Here is a 22,303-nt window from a genome sequence, read left to right on the forward strand (position 1 = left end):
GCTATACATGATGACTTTAACGTCAGACTGGTGATCAAAAGTGGTGCTGATGTATTGTTGGGTATACAATATGCTGCTGTTGTTGACAGGTTCAGGGTGCATATCATGTACGCTGTTGTTATTCTCAGGTGAACAGATGGAGAACATGTGGACTGAAATGTGAGCAGACAGGCTGTTTTTCAGCTGAGGAAAACACAGATGTATTTATACAGTCAATGAGTTTAGACACTGAAATGAACACAGCTGTTGTTTACCAGTGTCAAAGTGCCTTAAACTACAGTACTACCAATGGCTCCAGATATACTAATTTATACTATACTATATTACTTTTAAGTTTATTTCACAACACATTTTGGCCTCAATTGCTAATTTCACATCTTCTAATGTGCGTCTTGGTGGAAATATTTTAAGTATTGTTCCAATAATAAGACATTAAACCTGTTTTTTGTTGGCCACTTGGGGGCAGCAGAAACAAGTTGTGAACAAAACATTAACATATTATCATCTTTTAAGTTGGTAACTGAATAGTGAACTTTTTAGCAAAAAGTTGCTTATTTACACACCAATATACACACAATTACCTTTTTGTTGTAATGAGTAACGTAACATGTTAGTTATGCCAATTAGGTAATCAGTTATTTAGTTCTGTTTTCCAAAAAGCAATCAGTTACTTTTTACAAGGTTTGTATTGGTGACGTGAGCAGGTGTGTTTGTCATAAACAGGATATGTGGCCTGGTGTGGTCAAGTGATTCTGGCAGGTGATACACACGTAGCAGATTACAGATGATATATAAGGTGAAATGTGCAGGTCAAATATAGTTTGTGTGCCCAGAAGCCCTGGTGTGCACACATAATCGTAGGTTATTTAAAGGTAGATTCGCTGGTGTTATATGTGGAGCAGAAGCTTGTCTACAGTTGTGTGTGCAAAGAATAAATGTGTGTTCAGGTGTGTGTCCACTGTCCAGGTGTGTCTACATTAGAGCTGTAACAATTCCAAATTTTGCGGTACAATTAATTGTCTCAGAAATAATTGTAATTAACATTATACTTGTCTCTTTCAGTCACATTTGAAAATATTCATTTATTTATTACTTATTTTAAACAAATTTGAAGTTTTGAATGAATTCCAGGATACATCTTTTGGTTATATATCACGGTTATGTGACCCAGATGATGTAATAACACAAATACACAGCCTATGAAGTAAGCCACACCTCTTTATTATCATAAAACATATTTTCTTATTGTATCCCCCCTTGTCATTTTTCTTGCTATAAACGTGTATATGGTCAAGTGCAAACAACTAACAATTGAAATGATAAAAAAAATATATATAGTCCGACCAGTAATCACTTGTATATTACAATTTGACGTGTCTTAACAAAATCAACAATTACCAGTCATACGCCTTAAGACTTGCTAATGTTAGCAATTAATTGCGGTTAAACAAAGAAACCGCGATTATGTAAAAGAATTGACAATTAGACAATTATGTAATAATTGTTACAGGCCTAGTCTACATGTGTGCGCAGTAAAGTGAACGCACAGAATCAGTACCTTCCATCAACGTCTCTGCAACAAAAACCGCCGACACACTCACATTGTGTTTGCTAGGGGATGCAGTCAGTTTATTTCTATCAACTGACTGTTAATTAAAACAAAGAAAAACACTGGGACGAGATTCAGGAAAACAGATTTTCTCTCTTTATCTGTATGAAGAAACGAGAAGTTGGGTTTGTGTCGGTGGATCGTGAGCATTTATGATATGGTGAACACCTATGAATGATTTTCCCATAATTGCACGTTAATTATCTGACCATTGGGACCTTCCTGTTCTCTTCACTGTAACAAAAACATCCAGCAGTGACGGCCTTCATACTTCACGCTTTGTGTCTGCTCTCATCTTGATAAACCTGCTACTTTGACAAATGAGCAGACTTGACTTCAGACGGATTTAAATTGTGTTTGTGATGCCAAGACATTTAAGAACATGAAATGCTTCATTATGAAAATAACAAAAAGAGATTTGGTTGTTGAATCAAGTCCCTAACTTTACATCACACTGTGTCACATCTGCGTATGGGCAAGTAGCAGTATGCTGTATGTGGTGCAACAAAATGCTATATGCAATTCAAATTTTACACTTGGTCCTCACAAGGACATAAGTACAAGAGTACACACATGCGTACACACACTGTGTGTGTTGAAGCTGTCAGGCCGTATATTTCTCTCTGCAGTGTTTTGGTTTAAAGTGGATAATTTATTACTGCAGACCATGTTTGCATAGAGTTCATTAGAATACGAGGAGCCATAAATCATCTCATTGTTCTCTCTCTCTACCTGTCTCGCTCTTTCTTTCTTTCTATTTTAGCTTCACCTCTCTCTCTCTCTCTCTCTCTCTCTCTCTCTCTCTCTCTCTCTCTCTCTCTCTCTCTCTCTCTCTCTCTCTCTCTCACACACACACTCTCCTCTCTGTTTATTTTTTATATTTGACTCACGCCGACACTCGGCTTTCCTTCTCCATCCGTTCAGACTCTGGAGTCACACATTTCTTCCATCTGCAGTTGTTTCCTGTCAGCTTTAACCTTTGGCCCTTGACCTCCTGGCTGTCCGTTGTGATGTTGTTGATTTGAGAAGTGTGGAAAAAAGGTTTTGAGGAATTATTGTTTTTTGTTTTGGCCACCTTCTTTTATCTTAAACAAGAGTTAACATTCAACTCATGGTACATCTTACAGGACAAATTCAATGAAATGTTTAAAATCTGTAAACTTGTGAAATGGCCAAACTTCTAATCCGATAAAACAATGTGCTGATAGGAATGTTAACAGTTTACTAAACCAAAAAGAAACCCCCTTTTGCAGGTGTTATAATTTTCTGCAATATATTTCATTAGAGCGAAATTACTGTATGCTTACACTGAAATATTAAAGGTCATACATCATGCTCATTTTATGTTGATACATGTATGTTGGGTTTCTGCTAGAACATGTTCAAAAAACACTTTCTCTTTCAGACTTACACTTAGGCTATATAACTATATATTTAGAGATATTTCTTAAGTAACATTTGTGAAACTTTTTGTCTGTGAAATCTGAAGAGGGCCTCTGAGGAATATATTTTCTTCAGATGCTTTATTAAACTGGATGCCAACGTCTACCTACAGCCCTCTGCTGTTCAGAACAGAACTAAAGGACAGGCAGGAGGGTTTAATCAATACTAATGTGTGAGAGGAATACAGTTATATTTAGGTGTGTGTGTGTGTGTGTGTGTGTGTGTGTTGTGCTGCCTCCTGCTCATGTCCGAGGCTAATTAACAGACCATAAGCAAACATCTAACACCCTGTGTGTGTGTCAGTGTCTGTGTGAGGCTTATTAATGAGGCTGAACACGCTCCTTCAGCAACAGCACAGTAGGCGATCACATACACACACACACACACACTCAAAAACACACTCACATGCCATCTACTAAATGAACTGTATATAATACAGTATATTGTTTATATAATGCATTGTAACGTGGTAAATACAATACCAAAGGCAACCAAAACCATTTGCTATATAAAGAACAAAAACTGACAAACATGTGTTGGGCCTTCTGTTTAGTTTGTACACTGGTGTATATAAAAGTATATAAAAAGGTGGTTCACAGGGCAATATACACAGGCGATGTGTTAAAATGTGACAATAGGCCATGCCGCTATCCTATTTCCCGATTCAGGATATAAAAAGTATGTATGTATTCCAGGTATTTATAAGTCCCACATTGACGTTTGCTGTTAAGCAGGGACCTCTACTGTCCGTAGTTGTTGTGACCGGAACCCATAGTATTAGAGTGCGAAAGTCCGCGTAGGGAGGAGGTCAGGGTGGTGGACGGGTCCCAAAACACAGGACTTTTACTCAGGCGACCGTTATTCGTGTCCCGGAAGTACTTATTTTAACCCAAACCACAAACTTTTTTTTCTAATTCTAACCAGTGGTTTTGGTGCCTAAACTTCACGACCATCACATAACAGTGACCGGTCACTGTTTCTCAGCGTTAAGTAGAATGTCATATTTCTTAAGATATCATACAAACTCGTTGATAAGAAAACGTTGCCCTATTCTATATTTTTCTCATTTTCAATGAATCCCATTAAAATCAAAACCAACACTGAATGTATCAGCTATCTATCAAGGTAAGTACTGTGTGTGTATCAAACCATAATACATCTTCTTCCTATGTGTCATAAAAATACATCAATGAGCCACACAGTTGCACTAGGTGATATGTTCTTTCATTACCATAAACAAACACACTGTAGTTTATTTTGACTCAATCCCATACACACTGTCCTGCTGCCACAAATAGTCACTAGAGCACCATATTTGGATTAATCCGCCGCTGAAAATAGTCCCCAACAAAAAGCACTTTTTAAGATTTATGATTCAGTAGGAACCAAAGGGTTTTGGGCTGAAAGACACAGAAACAGGTGGACTAACACATTGTTGGTTTAAGGCTGTTGGCAATAATCAAAATATAGAGTAAGGGCAGCCTCATGCTTAAATAATAAAAATATGATTCAACCCTAATGCACTTTGTTCATATTTAATTTAAGGTAGACCATGATTCATTCATGTTGTGTACATGTTTATGTAGGATAGAGTTTTTATAGGGTGGAGTTGTGGCTTATTGGAGGTGTTTATATAGTTCAGTACAGTATGGAGAGTTCAGCATTTAGCATTCAGCGTTACATATTGTAATTCTGCCTGTTTGTGTCATCAGGCTGAAGCGTCTTGCTTTGCATCTTTTTGCTTTCTTTTCTGTTTAATTGGCAGGACACATTGAAACACACACACGTACGCACGCACATACATGCACTGAATGTGTAGTTTTGTTGTTGTAAATCAAAGGTTTCATGGTTGTGACAGATTGGTTTTTCTAGCCGGCTTTATATAACAATTTAAACATCACCCCCCCCCCCCACACACACACACACACACACACACATAGTGAATAATGGGAGTGCGGCAGAACTGTCAGGAAAACAAGAATATAAAGAGAAACGATCAGAGTCACAAAGCTGAACACACTGTCTCTCTGACAAACTGTCTCCCCACACAGATCTGTCTTTCTGTCTCTTCTCTTACTTTCTCCCCCCTCTCTTTCTTCTTTCTTCTAGCAGGTTACAGACCAGAAAAACCTTTGTGCCGCTGAAATATTTTGGTCGGTCACATAATTGTCAGGGCGGCAAATTAACTACTCTACCACTTTTAAATGCAAATACACTATACAAGATGTGCAGCAGTATTAACAGATATAATATTTAGGTTGATCTCTATAATTAGGGTTGACCTCTTTCAGAACATTATTTGGAATCAGTGATTTAGTCGTGTTTTCTGCAGAGAAACACTGAAGAAATCTGACTATACTTCAATCTAAAGCCCCAGAGAGTCCCATCTGTACTATGGGTTCAGCTCCGCAAGCCTTTTATTCCTGGTCCAACTAGTCTAAGCCCTTTTCCAAATGGTCCAGAACTCCACAGCCAGGCTCTTACCCAGGTTCACTGCTGTGGCTATGATCTTAGCCCAAGCCTCGGCAAATAGCCTGGCTGTGGAATTGGATAATGGCTAAGAATCTGCATTGAGCCTCGTAGCCTGGATCCAACTGGTCCAAAACTCTGCAACAGGCCTCTTAGCCTGGGCAAAACACCAAAGCTAGGGTCTTAGCCCAGGTTCAACTGATCCAAAACTCTGAAACAGCCTCCTTAGCCTTGACCCAACTGATTTAGAACTCAGCAACAAGGCTCTTATCCTGCCTCCAACTGTCCTAGGGCTCTTTAAAAAGGGTCTTATTCAGAACTCTGCAGGAAGGCTCCTAGTCTTGATCCCACTCATATGGATCAGATTGGTTCATAAGTTATCCAGATGCAGAAGGGTTTTCATCCTGGATCTACCTGATAAGAAGAAGTGTCAAGCAAGACTCTTATCCCAGGTCCAACTAGTGCAGATCTTTGTAGCAAGGCTTTAAGCCTGGATCCAAGTGGTCCACAACTCTTTAGACCTGTAGTGCATCTCATAGCCTTTAAATGGCGTCCTTGACTCCTCCATTTACCTCCCTTCCTAGTCCCTCCCACCGAGGAGGCAGGGGAGAGACGCAAGGAAATCATGGGAAGAGAGAGGCAACAAGCAAATGTGTTTTAGAGGGATGAGACGTCCTTTCCTCTGAAGCGTCACATGAATTTGTCAACTGTATGGGCGGAGTTAGCAACTCCTTCAGCACCCTGACTTCCAGGAAAGGCTGCTCTCGTGTATCCTCGCCTATAGCTCCTCGATGCTCGGACAGAACAACTTCTGGTTCAGCAGAGGACCGAGGAGTCGAGGAGCTATGAAATAAGGCTATGAGATGCATGCCATAGTCTTTTACCAGGTCCAAGTAGTCCAGATGTAGTGACGTAAGCCCTAATCCAACTGGCCAGGAAGCAGCATAAGCTATTATCCAAATCAATGTGCCAACCTGACACTGTTAAATCCCCAACCTGCCAGTCACAGATTAATTAAGCAGAAAGTTTGAGACTTTATTGCGACTGTTGTTCATATGTTAATTTCCAATTTAGCCAGTCAGGGCTGAAGACACTGTGAAAGTTGTTCTAGTTTCACAGATGTGTAGATATAAACAGTATTTGTGCCAAATGACAACCAAGACTCATTTTGTGTTGGCTGTCATGGAGCTGTGAGGAGCTCCATCCAAACAGAAAGTGAAAATCCGATTCAGTCCATCTGCTGAAGAACGGGATGAATATTTATCAGCAAGGAGGAGGGAGGGAGGAGAAGAAGAGGAGGATGATCAAAGGCACAGATGTGCTTTGTTCTGGGAGAGAGAGAGACAGAAAGACATAGGTGAAGGAAGGAAAGAATGGAGCTGTTATAAGAAACGGTAGGGTTTGTCTATTCTGCTTTTTCTTCTTGTTTTAATTCAGTGCGTCATTGCATAATTCGTTTGAAATTTAATGTTAGTTTAAACATACCAGCAACCGCAATTTAATTTATAAAAATAAAGAAGCGGCCCATTACCCTGCTGTGTCACTGTAACATGTTTTCCACCAACACTGTTTGTTGTCGCACCAGAATTTCTCCCAGGAGAAGCCCTGGAGCAAGGCGCCAGCAACACCGCTGCTACAAAGACTAATATGTAACGAGCTGCCACTTTAAGGGCTCTTTCACACCTGCCTTATTTAGTTCGGTTGAATCACACTAGAGTTAGTTTTCCCCCTTGATGCGGTTCGTTTGGGCAGGTGTAAATGCAGCAGTCGCACTCGGATGCGCACCAAAAGCGGACCAAACAAGCAAACTGAGACCGGCTTGATGAGGTGGTCTCAGTACGCTTTCAGTCACACTCTGGAGCGGTTCGTTTGTGGTGAGAACGGGATCTGACCTTGAACCGCACCATCTATATATACTCCACAAGTCTGAGCTGATGGCTCCTGTAGTCAGGTGTGCTGCGATGCGGCAGATCGTGCAAACTGTAGCCGCTTGAAATTTTTTTTATCACATAAATAGACTGCGGTCAAGCTCGCCATCACTCGTATTTCCGTGGTCAAACCAGCCGCAGCTAAACTTGGAGACAGACGGCGGCAGAGAAGAGCGAAGTCTCGATGACCAGAGCAGACGTAGCAACGTCCCTCGTGAAACTGTCTGAATATTTAAATGAAATGAGCTGGTTTGACCATGGACAAACAGGACCTTCTTCCTGTATATACTTTCACTTTCACATCTGACCAATAAGCGGAGTGAATGAGCTTGTGTGGTTTGTAATGATGCATTTTGGTACCCTTGGATTTTTTCTGTTTGTGAAACAAAACCGAACCAAGGGGAAATCGCTCCCAAGTTTACAAACTCATCAACTGAATCGACCCAGAGCAAACAAACTATAGGTGTGAAAACGCCTTTAATTTATCAAACATTTTTTTATGATTGTTGTTTGACTATTAGGGGTCAAAGCAAACTGAAAATGGAAACACAGCCCTGATATTTCTCGGTGTCATGTATGTATTTATCCATAGGTTACTTACAGACTGCACTTCCCTCTAAATGGTGGAGGTTATTGAGGATATGTGCACCAGGGGAGCAAGGTGTGCAGGCTCTATTCAAGGCTGAGAAATACTGCCACTTCCTGTTTTGGGGGATGGGGGAGATAGGGGTTTACTTACAATACTCTGCTAATGAAGACGCTGGCTTTTGAGCACAAGACTGGAAAAATCAAAGAGATGGAAGGCTGGAAGGCTGAAAATAGCCTTCACCCACGGCCTTTCCGGGTATTACTGCTAACGTGTCACCATCATCTGGATATCGACTCATCCAGCTGACACAGGGCAACATTAACATTCCATTGAAGTCCTGTTTGTATCCAACTCATCCACTTGCTTGTGTTCTATTTTGTTTCGGGCTCCACCAACTCCCAAGAAAAACATCACAATCTTTAGCTGTTAGATGTTTCCTTTTTTTTTTTTTATTTAATTATTTTTTAATTGTATATACTATTAATCTTCGGCTTTCATTGGGAAGCCGTAGTTTCAGAGTAGTCTAAAATATGAAAATAACGCTCATATGATTTTGATATTATTTTGTAGCACTCACTGTGCAGTGTAGAGTTTTCAAAGTTTATTGGATGGAGTAGTGACCCTGCCAGAAAAGTTCTCCTGGACCTAGACAATCCAGTGTGTGTGTGTGTGTATGCATGTGTTTTTGCTCAGCATTCATCTCTGGTATTTTCTTGGCTTTTACTAAATCTTATCGAGAGACCTCCTTCCATCCCTCCATCTCTCTGTCTCTCCATTTTCTGACTCATCATCATTCCTCCTGATATCTGACTTTTCTCTCCAGAATCCTCCGCCTCAGCAGTCTTTCGGGTTCAGCTTTGCATCGTTTCCGTTTTTGGCTTCCCCCCTCTGCAGTTTACGAACCCCACCCACAATGCAAGCGTGTAACCACAGCAACAGCAGAACATTAGCAACCCGAGTCAACTTCCCCCGGCAGACATGGCCGACACACTGTAGTTTTAATGAGGCTGAAACAGGATGAGAGATGACAGAACAGCTAATTAAGACAAAGTGTGTCGTGGAAACCACAGAAGGCGTCATTTTTAATTATTCCAGAAGTAGTAACAACTATAGAGGATTAGTTCTCTTCATTGAGTCTGTCACTATGAAACTAAATGTCTCTCCAGTGTAAAATTAATTATATTTCCTATTTGTCAGGAGGCTTGAACAAACTGTACCAGCATGAAACCAATATGATGAGAACTGAAGACTTACTGACCCACTTCTAACATTACCAGCCAGCTCGATAAAGGCTCAAATCCTTTCAAAGCAGAAGAACAAAAATCAAATGTAAACTGTCATGTTTAATGAAAGAGTAGCTCAGAAGCAGTTTGTCCGATGGACGAAAAAAAAATCAAAGAGCTGAAAACGTACAGTTTGATCAGAATGCTTCATAATTAAACGGAAAAAAATCTTACTAAATACTTAATATTTCTGAGTGGTATATGACTGTCTTTAAAGTGGTGAGCTGAGGTTCTGACAGCGTGCAGGGGCAGAGAAGTAAAATCCATCTGACAGAACACAGATTGAACTGTTGAACTTTACAGATTACAGGTGTAGCAGCGACCTCATCATGCGAGGACAACTTCCTCTGGCGCGGTTTTGTTTTCCACAAACTGCAGTGGGTGTCCAGTGTGACTGGAGCTCTGCCTCGGGGAGCTGAACCAGCTGCCTGTTGAGCCAGGCAGCGGCAATAGCTCAGCAGCCTGCCCGCTCCCACAGGGTGGTCGGTTTGAATCCCTGCCCAGACGCACACTCAGCCTGCCAGAAAGTGGAGGAAGTTAGTATGCATGTGTGGACACATTCCTAGCTTCACTACATCTACAGGATGTATGAGCTATGGACTGTGTCCAGACATATTTTTTATTATTCAAGTTTATAGTTCAGTCCAGGGCAGGAATTTCATGGGTGCCATGAAGGCCTTGCCCGCCGTGCCCCCTCAGTTTGGCCATATGCCCCTCGAAAATGATATGCCTTATGGCCACAGTGGCCTTGATGCCCCGCCTGCACTGCCCCAGCTGATTTTGCCGTTTTCTCCTCTGCCTTGTTTTCCTGTTTAGATTTTTCGACAGAGGTGTCTTTTGTTGTGATTCTGAATTCTTATTGGGCAGCATCAAGTGAATCACTGCCCACATAACCAGTGGTGGGTTTGAGTTCGAGCCTGGTATGAGCCGCTGGAAAACCAAGACTTTCAATAGTTTGACACAAATCTAGCACCGGCAAACCAGTAGACTTAATCAAACACATTCTGATGTGCCAATGCTGCAAAGCTGTGACTGAGTGAACTTCTAATAGTGCATTCTATTTGTACACAGAAGTCAGATTTTCCAAGGTCAAAGTCGGAAACACGCCCCCTGACATCGGATTTCCCAGCTCGGAACTCGGACAACCAGCGAGTACCCCAAGCTCAAAATCCAACATGGCTGCCCCATGCATCAACAGTAGTGAAGGCTGTGGTAACATTTATAACAATTATAAGCACTTCTGTCTTATTTGTGTCTCACTAAGTCGTACGCACAGTATCCATCTTCTATCTGTGGACATGTTGTTTGTACGCACAAAGAACAGCGTAATGCTTTGGTATGAACTGGCATTGCTAACAATGGCTAACCTGGCTAGAGCTAATGAAAACAATGAAAATCCGACTTGTTATATGCAACGCATTCAACTCATCAGAAGAGGAGAAGCTCGACTCAGCTGCGGTAAGAATAAATTACTGAACAAATAAGACAAGAAACTCAACATGTAGAGTAGTAAAGCCAAATGTTTGTGACAATAACATTTTACAGGTTAATTTCATTATTTCCGTTGACTTAAAGTTATTGTTTCATTTGATGGTCTTACTGCCCTGGAATATATGATAAAATTACGGGCCTGGTTCAGTCTAAGGCTTGTTTAGTCTAGCAAAAGCAACTTATTAAACTAGCAAAAGTTTAATAAATTAGGAGAATAAAAATTAGGCAGTTTGGGCATCTGGTAAGGATGCGCTCGATGGTGTTTTTCAGCCTCCAACGTCGCCTTCCAGGCAGCTAACCTTAACCCTTAACATAACCATTGTTGCGCTGCTTGGAAAGCGACATTGGGGGCTTAAAACACCAAACACCCAAGGATGCCCCCTGGTCGCCTATCTAGGGAGGTGTTCCAGGCACGTCCAGCTGGGAGGAGGCCTCTGGATAGACCTAGGACTAGGTGGAGGGATTATATCTCCACCCTGGCCTGGGAACGCCTCAGGATCCCCCAGTCGGAGCTGGTTAATGTGGCTCGGGAAGGGGAAGTTTGGGGTCCCCTGCTGGAGCTGCTGCCCCCGCGACCCGACCCCGGATAAGTGGACGAAGATGGATGGATGGATGGATGGATGGAATAAAAATTATAGTGAAAGGGATGAATGAATTGTCCAAAATATAATTTAATAAAAGATTGATTTGAAAGAACGGAGAACTGTGTTTTAGATGGTAAAAATACACCAAGCTATTTTAAATGTTATATATTTTATATTTCCATCTGTAGTGTTGCGTGTGTAAAGCTTGGTAGAGCTATGATGAACTGATAACTGCTAAAAGAAGCAACAAACTACCATGCACCTCACAGAGCTGAGAAGAGGTCACGTCATCACATGGGATGAAAATATCGGAAAGATTCCCATGTTTATGACTTGTGCGCTATTTCAGAGTTGATTGTGTAAAATTACTGTACATAGACAATATATATCATTTGAATTAGTGTGTCACTGTGGTATATTTTTTTCTGCAAATTTGTATTTTTTCCCTTTTAGAAACATCTGAGTTCCCCAGTTGTAATTCTCTCTTGGATAGTAACATGAATAGTATTTAAGGCCAGACACGGCAGGCATTGTTTGTACTTTTTGAGATTTCTAGCCATTTTGCATCTACAGCATGCCTTTTTTCAGACTAGTGGAAGGTGTTCGAAATATTAATTTAGGTGTGTATTTAACTACACTGTGTCTGCAGATTTCACCTTAGGATATGAGTACCTTTTATTAAAGGCTGTTTTTCTCAAAATGAGTATCTCCTCATACTCTGAGCGAGAAATCTTCACTTCAGTAGCTCCATACACCATACTTTCCAGTTTCATTTATGTCTATATTCTGAAGGTTGCTACAGAGGGGTTTGTTCATATATCATTCATAGCCTGATTTATACAACATTTGATTCTTAAAAACATGGAGAAAATTGTTTTTTTTTTATGGCAGTATCTTCTGATTTATGTAGTGATAAAAAAAAAAAGAGAACCAAAATTCCCTCAGTAAAAACCTTTGACTCTAATATGTCAACAAAATGAAACAGTGCATAATTTGCTTATTTAAACAAAAAAATTGTAATACATAAAATATTTGGCTCAATGTTATCAACTCATATCATGGTGATATGGAACCATACGTATACTCTAAAGGTATAATGTTTGCAAATTTAATGACAAAATGCTCACACTGCAGTACAACTTTTAATTCAAACAGCAATAGTAACACTTGCACTTTATTACAGCAGACATAGTTTCCACTCCAGTTTAATGTGGCACACTAAATCAGCACATATACTCATGCAACATCTCGCAATCGACGATTTTTGCGACAACTAATACTCAGTATATTAAAATAGGCTTATGTGACTGGATTTCTAACAGAAAGAGGCACTGCATCTGCTGCTGCTGCCAACACTTAACAGTAATTAATAGACCTTGCTGCAGTGATAGTTGCATATAGGCAGTTGTTCGATATGTTCATAATTAGGTCCTACTTATCTTCAAAAATAAAGTGTTTCCACAGCTTCTGCACCATCTGCTAGTGTTTGATTATCAGCCTTATACCGCCTGCGCTTCATATGGGTTTCCATACACAGAGAGCAGCCTCTGAAAACAAGCACTGGTGACTATCTGTCCCATATTAGCCCCAGTTGGCTCTAGTAACTCTAGTTGTACTTTAGCCAGTATTATTGTTGGTGTGAGGAGAGAGGTTGTTGGGTGCTTTTATGTGGACAGACTTATGACTGTGGGCGACATCATTAAACTCGACTTGTTTCAACTGCAGGGCAAAGCAATGCAAATAGGATTACACACACACACACACGCACGCACGCACGCACACACGCTCTACTTTACATGCAGACTTTGATTAGTTGAAAGACGATTTACTGCTGAAACACTAAACACTGCCAAATATGAGTAACACACACTGTGCTAAGGTATGAAAACTGCAGTGTTTCTCTTTCCTGCTTTAATGACGGTTGAAAGTGAATTTAGAGACAAACTTTTTTTTACAATTGTCTGCCATACGCTCTGCAGCTGAAGCTTTGAAGGGAACGTTGAGACTTTGAAAACGGAACTGGCGAGGACACACATTTGTTCCCTAAACGTTCCACCGTTTTCATTCGAGCTGTGTCGCCAGGAAACAGCCTGGGTCCACACGCATTACTCTTGAGGCCATACGTTTCACTATCAGCAAAGTTCAGTGTATTCTCTACGTGCTCCCCATTTTATAAACTTCACTGTTGCTTCACTCTGATGAGGCTCTGAGGGCACCGTGAGAACAGACTCAACTGCAAGTTTTCACACCTTGGATAACATTGCTGGTTATCCTCCAGTGTGGCTGATGAACAAGACCTGCTTCATCATGTCGGATCCAGACCGACGCTCTGCCAGCCTCTGCTGGTTTGGCATCGTCAGGTGGAGAAGAGTCTATATCGGCTTTCTTTGTGTTGTAATTCTAAACTCTGGTGGATTTGTGAGGACTATGGTTAACTGCTCCTCAGATCTCTGCAGGGTAAATCCAGACAGCTAGCTAGACTATCTGTCCAATCTGAGTTTTCTGTTGCACGACTGAAACAACTTTTGAACGTACACGTTCTACCAAAAAAAAATCCTTCCCGAGGCTATTTTGCAGAGGCACTGTTGCTCCATCCGGCGCTTAGCGCTACCAAAGACAATTGTGATTGGTTTAAAGAAATGCCAATAAACCAGAGCATGTTTTTCTCCCATCCCGGAATGCTGTGTGGACTAGCCAGACCTTCCTCCGCAGCGCTGTTGTCTCTGAGACAACTTTAGTGTGAACCAGGACATTTTGCTTCTTGAAACACACCATCCAAATTTGTCTATGGGAGTTTATAAATAAAAATCTAATAATTTCTTCTTTATGTCTTTCAGTGGTTTGGTGATCTGGTGACTCCGGTCTGGTGGGAGGACGTCTGGTTAAAAGAAGGTTTTGCTCATTTCTTTGAGTACGTCGGCACCGACTTCCTCTTTCCAAAGTGGAACATGGTGAGTAAAAAAACTCAAGTTTTATTCATATCAATCGAGGTATTCATATACTAATCGCACTCATTAATCTTCCTTTCAACTACACCAATGTACTTCATCCCCATTCTAATCTTTTATTTAAGACAAACTGCAAATAAGCGTATTTGATTTAAAAATAATTTTCCAATAATTTTGGAAGAGATCAAAACAAACTTGGGATATTAAATCAAATGATCTCAATCAATCAGCATGTATTTATATAGTGCTTTACAGCAACCAGCAGGTATCCAACGTGCTTCACATCAAGGACCTAGAATTAACCCTTCGTAGGTCTAAGGGCATTTTCACACATCTTCTTAAATTTACCTTTTTAAGGTATTTGCGTATAACCTGATCCCCATGTGTTTCATATCAAAATGTTCCGAGCAAACTCTGCTTTTTGTGTAGTGACGCCCAAAATTGTTCCAGAGCAATGTATACAGAGATAATTTGGCCCTAAAGGGGAAATATTTCTCAAATCTCTTTTTTTGGGTGCTTGAAATTAGTTTACAAAAGTATTGGGTTCACAAAAGTAGCATAATATATGAATTAAATATTAAATAAATGTCTAAAATTAAATTTTGTAATATCGCTTTTTGAGCAGGAGTGTTGTCAAACGTTGCTTGGCCTTGCCGGTGCATCTTTTGTCCTAAGAGGGTTAAACAACATAATATACAATAAAACGAATAAAACAAGAAGTGGACCATCTCTCTGCGGACAGGTTTTTATTGGTGACGTTGGTTGTGTTGGCAGAAAATGATTCCCAATGGAAACTGTTGTCAGAGAGGTCTGAGGATTATCCTGAGTAAGTAGGACGCTTTTTGTGGACGCTTCAAGTAACTTTAACAAAACCCTATTCACACCATTGTAAGGGGCTGGTGGCAGAATTAAACCCAAAATGTCTGCATTGTTAGATACCACCACAGGGAGAAGAGTAATATGTTTTTCTGACCGTTTTAAAATGAATTTATTATTCGATATTTTTCTTATTGTCAACAAATCCCATGTGCAGACCAAAACCTACAATGTGTTTAGCCGTCTCTCAATACTCTGACTTCCTGTCTGTGGCTCTCAGCTCCAGCTCCCTACTGCAATAAACTTTACTTATAAAAGATTTTAAAGGCAGTGTAATACTGCCACCAACTTTGTTTACCTGGTCTAGTCCAGTGTCAGAGGCAAAAGAATATCACCACACGTACAGGAATGTAGTACAAAATACAGCCTTTATTAGAAATACAAATGCATTTAAATATGGACACCACAACAGAAAGCCCTTTTATAAAGGTCATCCCCTGTCTGGCAACGGAGCCCCCTACAACCCTACAACACAGCACTGCAAATCTATATTGCACACACCCCGAGAGAACCACTGCACACAGAATCAAATCCACAGCAGTCCGTACACTGCACACTAATGAAAACACCATATGAAAATGCACCGCACTCAATAAAGACCACTCCAAACTGTAGGCAGGTCAGAACCACTTCTACCAATAGGGGGAGGCGGAGGGCCCCTTTAGTCAGCAGCGTTGCCTGTTATAAAGAGCCTCTAATGGGTGCCACGTTACTAAAATCCATCTGAGATGATTCACTTATAGATTGACTAGGACACAAAACTAACAAGACAACATACAATCTATGAAGATGAAGGGGTTTAAAAACGTATCTGCCCCGGGTCTGGTGGCAAGACTCTCCCCCGCGGAGTCTCTGGTGGAATTAAGAAGCACCCACAGGAACGCTCGCTTGGAATGGCGTGGCGGCTTGATATGACGTGTCGCTCATGGTGATCCTGCACGTGACGCTCAGGCACAGGTAGGGATGGTCAAATGAAGTTTCGTGAACCACTGTCTTTGTTTTCTGAGCTCACTAGATGGCGCTCTCTGTTCAACAAAGGGTTGAAAACACACTGAATTGCCATTCCTTTAACCTTTTGCTTTGAACAGAGAGCGCCATCTAGTGAGCTCAGAAAATAAAGACAGTGGTTCACGAAGTCCTCTCTATCTAAAGGAGATGCGTGCCTCCCCTCCTAGCACAGGAACGGACCCTTTGCCTGCTATCTTCACTGCCGGCAACACTACAAGTTGCGAACAGCACCCACCCGCCACAGTGCCACAGCCACGGACAAGTTCAGTCTCTCTCAAGCGCCGTCAGCCCGTTCCTAGCAAACCTTTATCCCTCCTTGACCCCCCCCTCCCCACTAACACAGGTGAGAATCATTAGTCCTCGATTACACTGGGATTCTTCAGTTCAGGTGTCCGCAGGGAGAAAGAGACCCTCCCCCAGGTTTTCTCATTACACTACTAAAGATGTAACTCTTAAAAAAAAAACAAATATCGGTATAGTTTCATCAGTTATTTCCTAAAACAGCTGGTCACTCTAGTTTTTATCAGACAAACAAGATGAAATAGTGCATTTGTAGGGGACTAACAGACAAACAGACAGAATTACAATATGTAACGCTGAATGCTAAATGCTGAACTCTCCATACTGTACTGAACTATATAAACACCTCCAATAAGCCACAACTCCACCCTATAAAAACTCTATCCTACATAAACATGTACACAACATGAATGAATCATGGTCTACCTTAAATTAAATATGAACAAAGTGCATTAGGGTTGAATCATATTTTTATTATTTAAGCATGAGGCTGCCCTTACTCTATATTTTGATTATTGCCAACAGCCTTAAACCAACAATGTGTTAGTCCACCTGTTTCTGTGTCTTTCAGCCCAAAACCCTTTGGTTCCTACTGAATCATAAATCTTAAAAAGTGCATTTTGTTGGGGACTATTTTCAGCGGCGGATTAATCCACATTTGGTGCTCTAGTGAGTATTTGTGGCAGCAGGACGGTGTGTATGGGATTGAGTCTGAATAAACTACAGTGTCTGTGTGATCATGGTAATGAAGGAACATGTCACCCAGTGCAACAATGTGTCATTGATGGGTTTTTTTTATGATATATCAGGCTGTGATACACACACAGTACTTGATAGGTGATGCATTCACTGATGGTTGTGTTGTTTTAATAGGATTTGTTGAGAATGAGAAAAATATAGAACATCTGCAGACTTATCCTTTAAGTAGAGAAGTCAACAACGGAAACATCCAATCACATCCCTTCAAGTTGTGTTGTTTGTGCCTCTAAAAAATCTAAATTGTGCTTTAGATTTCGATTGATAAAACATGCTGCCGTTTAAATCAGTTCATTTTTAGATTTTCTGCCAATTTTGGATAAATTCAGCAACTTTGGTGCAATTTTTTTGTTAACAACTAAAACAACAAAGTGTTCTGAATTTGCTACATCTCTAATTTGCATGTCTGACTGGCTTTTTATCCAAACTAAATCCAACAAAGGATCACGGGTAACTTATTATTTAGAGTAATTATTTCAATAGCTTAGGATTCTATGCCCTAAAAAGGTATGTATAAAGGCTTTTGTCCACCCTACACTTGGCCCAGTTTAATAAGCAACTTCATTTTATGCAATAGTAGTAGCAGTAGGGGGTCCCTGCTCTGTCTCTCTTTAAATTAAGGGGTCCTTGGTTTAAAAAACTTTGAAGACCCCTGATTTAGAGCAATTCACCACACTGACTGGAACAAAAAGTGATTTCTTAGGACCTATAGATTATCGGCACATTCAGGAGACTCCTGTGTTTCTACGTTGAGGAATATTATAGATACAGTAGCATGAAAAAAAACTATATTTGATGCTGCCCAGTGAAAACCATGAATCTCCAAAGTTGTCTATCTTCTGAGGATTAACCCAATGGGAATGTTCCAAAAAAAAAAAAAAAAAAGGTCTGTCTGTTTCTTCTACCATCTTGTTTTTCTTTGCTGTATAAAACTTTACGTAACGTATAAAACCAACAGGACATACAGTGTGTGTCTATAAGAAGAAAGTTAAAACTGGCTTTTGTGGAGGAGGAAGTCCTGACTCCTGAACTCTTTCACATTCCACTCGCATGGATCAATGTCAGATATGTCTTTTTCCAAAAGTGTTTTCATGCAGATAATATTCAGCCTGAATCTGCAGCGGGTAACATCCAGTTTAATTTTATTCTGCTCAGGCTTGCAAACAAATTGACGCAGAGAGTGAGTCAGCTCAAAACACAATAAAATTTAAAATTAATTCTTGCACAAATTTTTGCAAAAGCTCCCAGATCTCCTCTTTCTCACCCCTGACAGGCAATGAGAACTTCTCTGAGAAACCGTGAACACTGCAGAACTTTAAATAATAGCCCACACACTTCTTCCTGCTTTGTTTCTGCCGAAGTATGTGGTGATTTACTTCCAATAGAGAAATGTGTTACACCAAAACACCTTATCTCCCGCACGCACACACAGTCTGCTTCTGAGCGACATGGCATTTTTAAATCCTTGTTAGTGTAGTTCTGCATGGCTGGATGCTTTAATATAAACGAAGTGTTTCTCCAATAACCGGCACACCTATGATAAAGCGGCCTGTTCCTGATAAAGCAATTTATTTTATAATGCAGTTTGTGTTTAAAAAGCTGTTTCCATCAGCAGCGAGTCACAGCGCTGCAGGGAGGCGAACAAAACCTGATGGCAAATAAGGACAGAAATACGCTGTGGAGTGTTTCTGTATTACCACCAACCAATCAATCAATCACTCAGCCAATAAGGTTGCATTACATCATTTATTTTCACATATGGGAATCTTACAAACTGTACTAGGATTTAGGTGTTTTGAAGCAAACTCAAAGCCACAGACTGTATAAAAGAAGTGGACGTAGCCTCCAGGCATGAAAACTGAAACCAATACGGAAGTGCCTTAAACCTGCATTCTTTCTAATGGCCAGCAGGGGGCGACTCCACTGGCTCCAAAAATAAGTCAGCTTCTATAGAAGTCTATGAGAAAATGACCTTACTTCTCACTTGATTTGTTACCTGAATAGTCTATATCCACGACCTTCCACTTCTGGGATTGCTCCGGTGCCGGAAATCCCGCCGGATGTCCCTCTTTTCGGCCGGATGTCCGTCACCTTCCACTTTCTTTGTGGAATTTTAAACTCCGGTGGATTAATGAAGTCTATGGTTAACTGCTCCTCAGATCTCTGCAGGGTAAATCCAGACAGCTAGCTAGACTATCTGTCCAATCTGAGTTTTCTGTTGCACGACTAAAACAACCTTTAAACGTACACGTTCCACCAAAACAAGTTCCTTTCCGAGGTTATTTTGCAGAGGCACCGTGGCTCTGTCCGGCGCTTAGCGATTGTGATTGGTTTAAAGAAATGCCAATAAACCAGAGCACGTTTTTCTGCCATCCCGGAATTCCATGTGGACTAGCCAGACCCTCCTCCGCAGCGCTGTGGAGGAAGGTCTGGCAAAGCGACACTATTACCTCAGTAAACATTTTTTTAATGACTTTATGGTCTCGATTGCTAGTTTCAAGTCTTCTTCAATACAGCACGATGTTTATTTTGTAAATTATGCTCCCATTTAGAGTAAAATAGATGATGAAGCAGGGGCTAACATGTAATTGACAAGGAGCTATTACGGCGACCTGTCAATCAGGACAGAGGTTTAGCACTGTGTACATTTAAATAGCCGTAAACCTGTTTTTGGGTGATCAGTTGTACTAAAAGACACTCTAAGGAGTCGTTAATTTTTTCCGATAAGTACATTTAGTTTTAAGCCAGTTTTTTTTCGCTAGCCAAAATTAGCATCCAACTCATAGCACAGTTAACGTGAATTACGAATCACCATTGCTGTCACGGTGGCCTGGTCCACAGCTATGCTCAGAGCCAACATGATCAAGCCTGGTGTAAAAGGTTGAGATAACTGTGACTGTGTGACTTTAAAACGGAGATTTAAGAGGTGCAGCACTGGACACATCAATTCAATAGTGACATAAAGAGACATCTGCAATGTTTACAACCACAGAACAACACATAGCACATACTGTATAATTTATGTGTAAAAATTTGTGTTTAAAAATGTCAACTTTTAGGTCGTCTTTTTCGACACTTTCCAACGTTTTTGTCACGGTTTCTGATTTTTTTGTTGATTTTTTTTTTTCTGCGCTTTCTACGTTTTTGTTGTTTTTTTCCCACGTTTTTGAATATTTTTTCGACATTTTTTCCCCTTTTTTTCAACGTTCTTTTATCATTTTTTTCAAATGCTATAAAATTGAATAAAACACGCAATTTCAATGAAAGTAGTGAACCCATCATTTATTTTACTTGTGAAAAGTAATGGTTGTAGGGAACCATCCACGTTATTTATTTATTTTTTTTTGACAATTTGTTTGAAAGAAACCCAAATTTCTGATATAGAAACTTTTTTTAAATGGGTCAAATTTGACCCGAGGACAACAGGAGGGTTGTAGTTGAAGTTGTAAAGAAAAAGGTGGCCTAAACACAACTAACAGGAGCTTTTGGCAGAACATTGCGAACCATCTTGTAATTTAGCTGTTTTCAATTCAGGTCCAATGTGGTCAAAGTTGTTCTTTTCATCATTAGCACTAAAAGTAAACGTAGATGCACGGCAGCTTTCACACCTGTAGTTTTGGTTTGCACTGAAAGTCAGCAATACTGTCACTTGCATCATCAGTGCTACATGGAGCCATATCAGGGGGGAGGGGGGAATCAAAGATGAAATGAAGTCTTTATTGGGCCTGGTGGGTCTTTTTTATTGTATCTGATGGTCCCAAAGAGCTTGTGAAGAAATAATGGATTTGGAGCACGATCAGTCAAGGCTGCAACTAGACCTCCATATGTTATACATTCTAAAGAACAAGCAATACAAGTTCAACAAACAGCTCTGAACAAACCAAACACACAGACTTCATTTGAAAAGGTTCCAAAAAGGTATGAAAGCCACCCCAAGATGACATTTAGGCTCTCTAGGGGTTCTAACCAACTCATTTGTTTTCTTAGTTTATCAGTGAGATTACACCACTTCAACATAATAGCCGGATTTACAACGAAACAACAGTGGGTTTGTTAGCATTTGTTTAAGCGAGTCATTAAAGCAGCTGAATGGCCAACTGAGGAACACACCACACCTCTCTACCTCCTTTTCAAACTGATCAAAATGCGCACGTCAGTTGCCTTTTCAAGCAGCTCATACCCATTTGAATAGATAGGCAGCCGGGGCGGACACACAGTGAGTGTATTTTTTGGGCCAAACACAGAGAAGTGGCCTTTAAAAAAAAGTCAAAGAAAAATGACAACACATAGAACAAATTATGAAAATGGGCCTTTTTATTCAGCCGAGGTCCAATATGTAATTAGCTTTTTTTGAATTACAAAATACTAGTACAGTACGTGTTTCTACAGTGAAACATAATAATTGTTTTGTATGGACACAATAGAGCAGTAATGAGGGACTGACCATAACTTGACCTCAACACAAACACAACAGCAGTGGTGGATATTAAGTCATGTTTGAGGTACATAACTTTAAGGGATAGTTCAGATCTTTTGAAGTGTGGTTGTATGAGCTACGTCTTCTATATTTAGAATATTTTCACCGCTTCACCTTGCTGTCAGACAGCCCTTTACGACGGGGAACTGAAGCCGTTATCTCTGCTCTCTTCAAAGACGCTAAATTCTTTTGACAAAAAACAGTAATTTTACCTCGCAGAACACAGGAGTTGCTGCTCTACCGCTGCCTCGATTGGTAAGTTTGTTAGTTGTGTTAGTTCCTAACCCTTTAAAACACCAAAGTCACACAAACACACTGCTCGATAGAGGCAGCGGTAGAGCAGCAACTCCTGTGTTCTGCGAGGTAAAATTACTGTTTTTGTCAAAAGGAGTCTGGTGGCTTTGAAGAGAGCAGAGATAACGGCTTCAGTTCCCCGTCGTAAAGGGCTTTTTCTTGTTAATTTGGAAATTATCCAAAACATTAAAATCATGCTTACATTATATTGGCGGCCATTCTGCATAACGAGTCCTTTTATATGGATA

General features: G+C 40.4%; 1 protein-coding gene across 4 annotated transcripts in view; it reads left to right on the forward strand.

Moving 5' to 3' along the window:
• LOC116047901 (thyrotropin-releasing hormone-degrading ectoenzyme) overlaps positions 1–22,303 on the forward strand; it is a 212,189-nt gene that overhangs the window by 127,223 nt on the left and 62,663 nt on the right. For all 4 annotated transcript variants that reach the window (XM_035995965.1, XM_035995966.1, XM_031296925.2 and 1 more), the window contains one exon: positions 14,234–14,347. In XM_035995965.1, coding sequence (XP_035851858.1) covers positions 14,234–14,347 — 114 coding nt within the window. The remainder of the gene's footprint in view (positions 1–14,233; positions 14,348–22,303) is intronic.

Source organism: Sander lucioperca, chromosome 20, assembly GCF_008315115.2.
Source record: "Sander lucioperca isolate FBNREF2018 chromosome 20, SLUC_FBN_1.2, whole genome shotgun sequence".
Classification (NCBI taxonomy): domain Eukaryota; kingdom Metazoa; phylum Chordata; class Actinopteri; order Perciformes; family Percidae; genus Sander; species Sander lucioperca.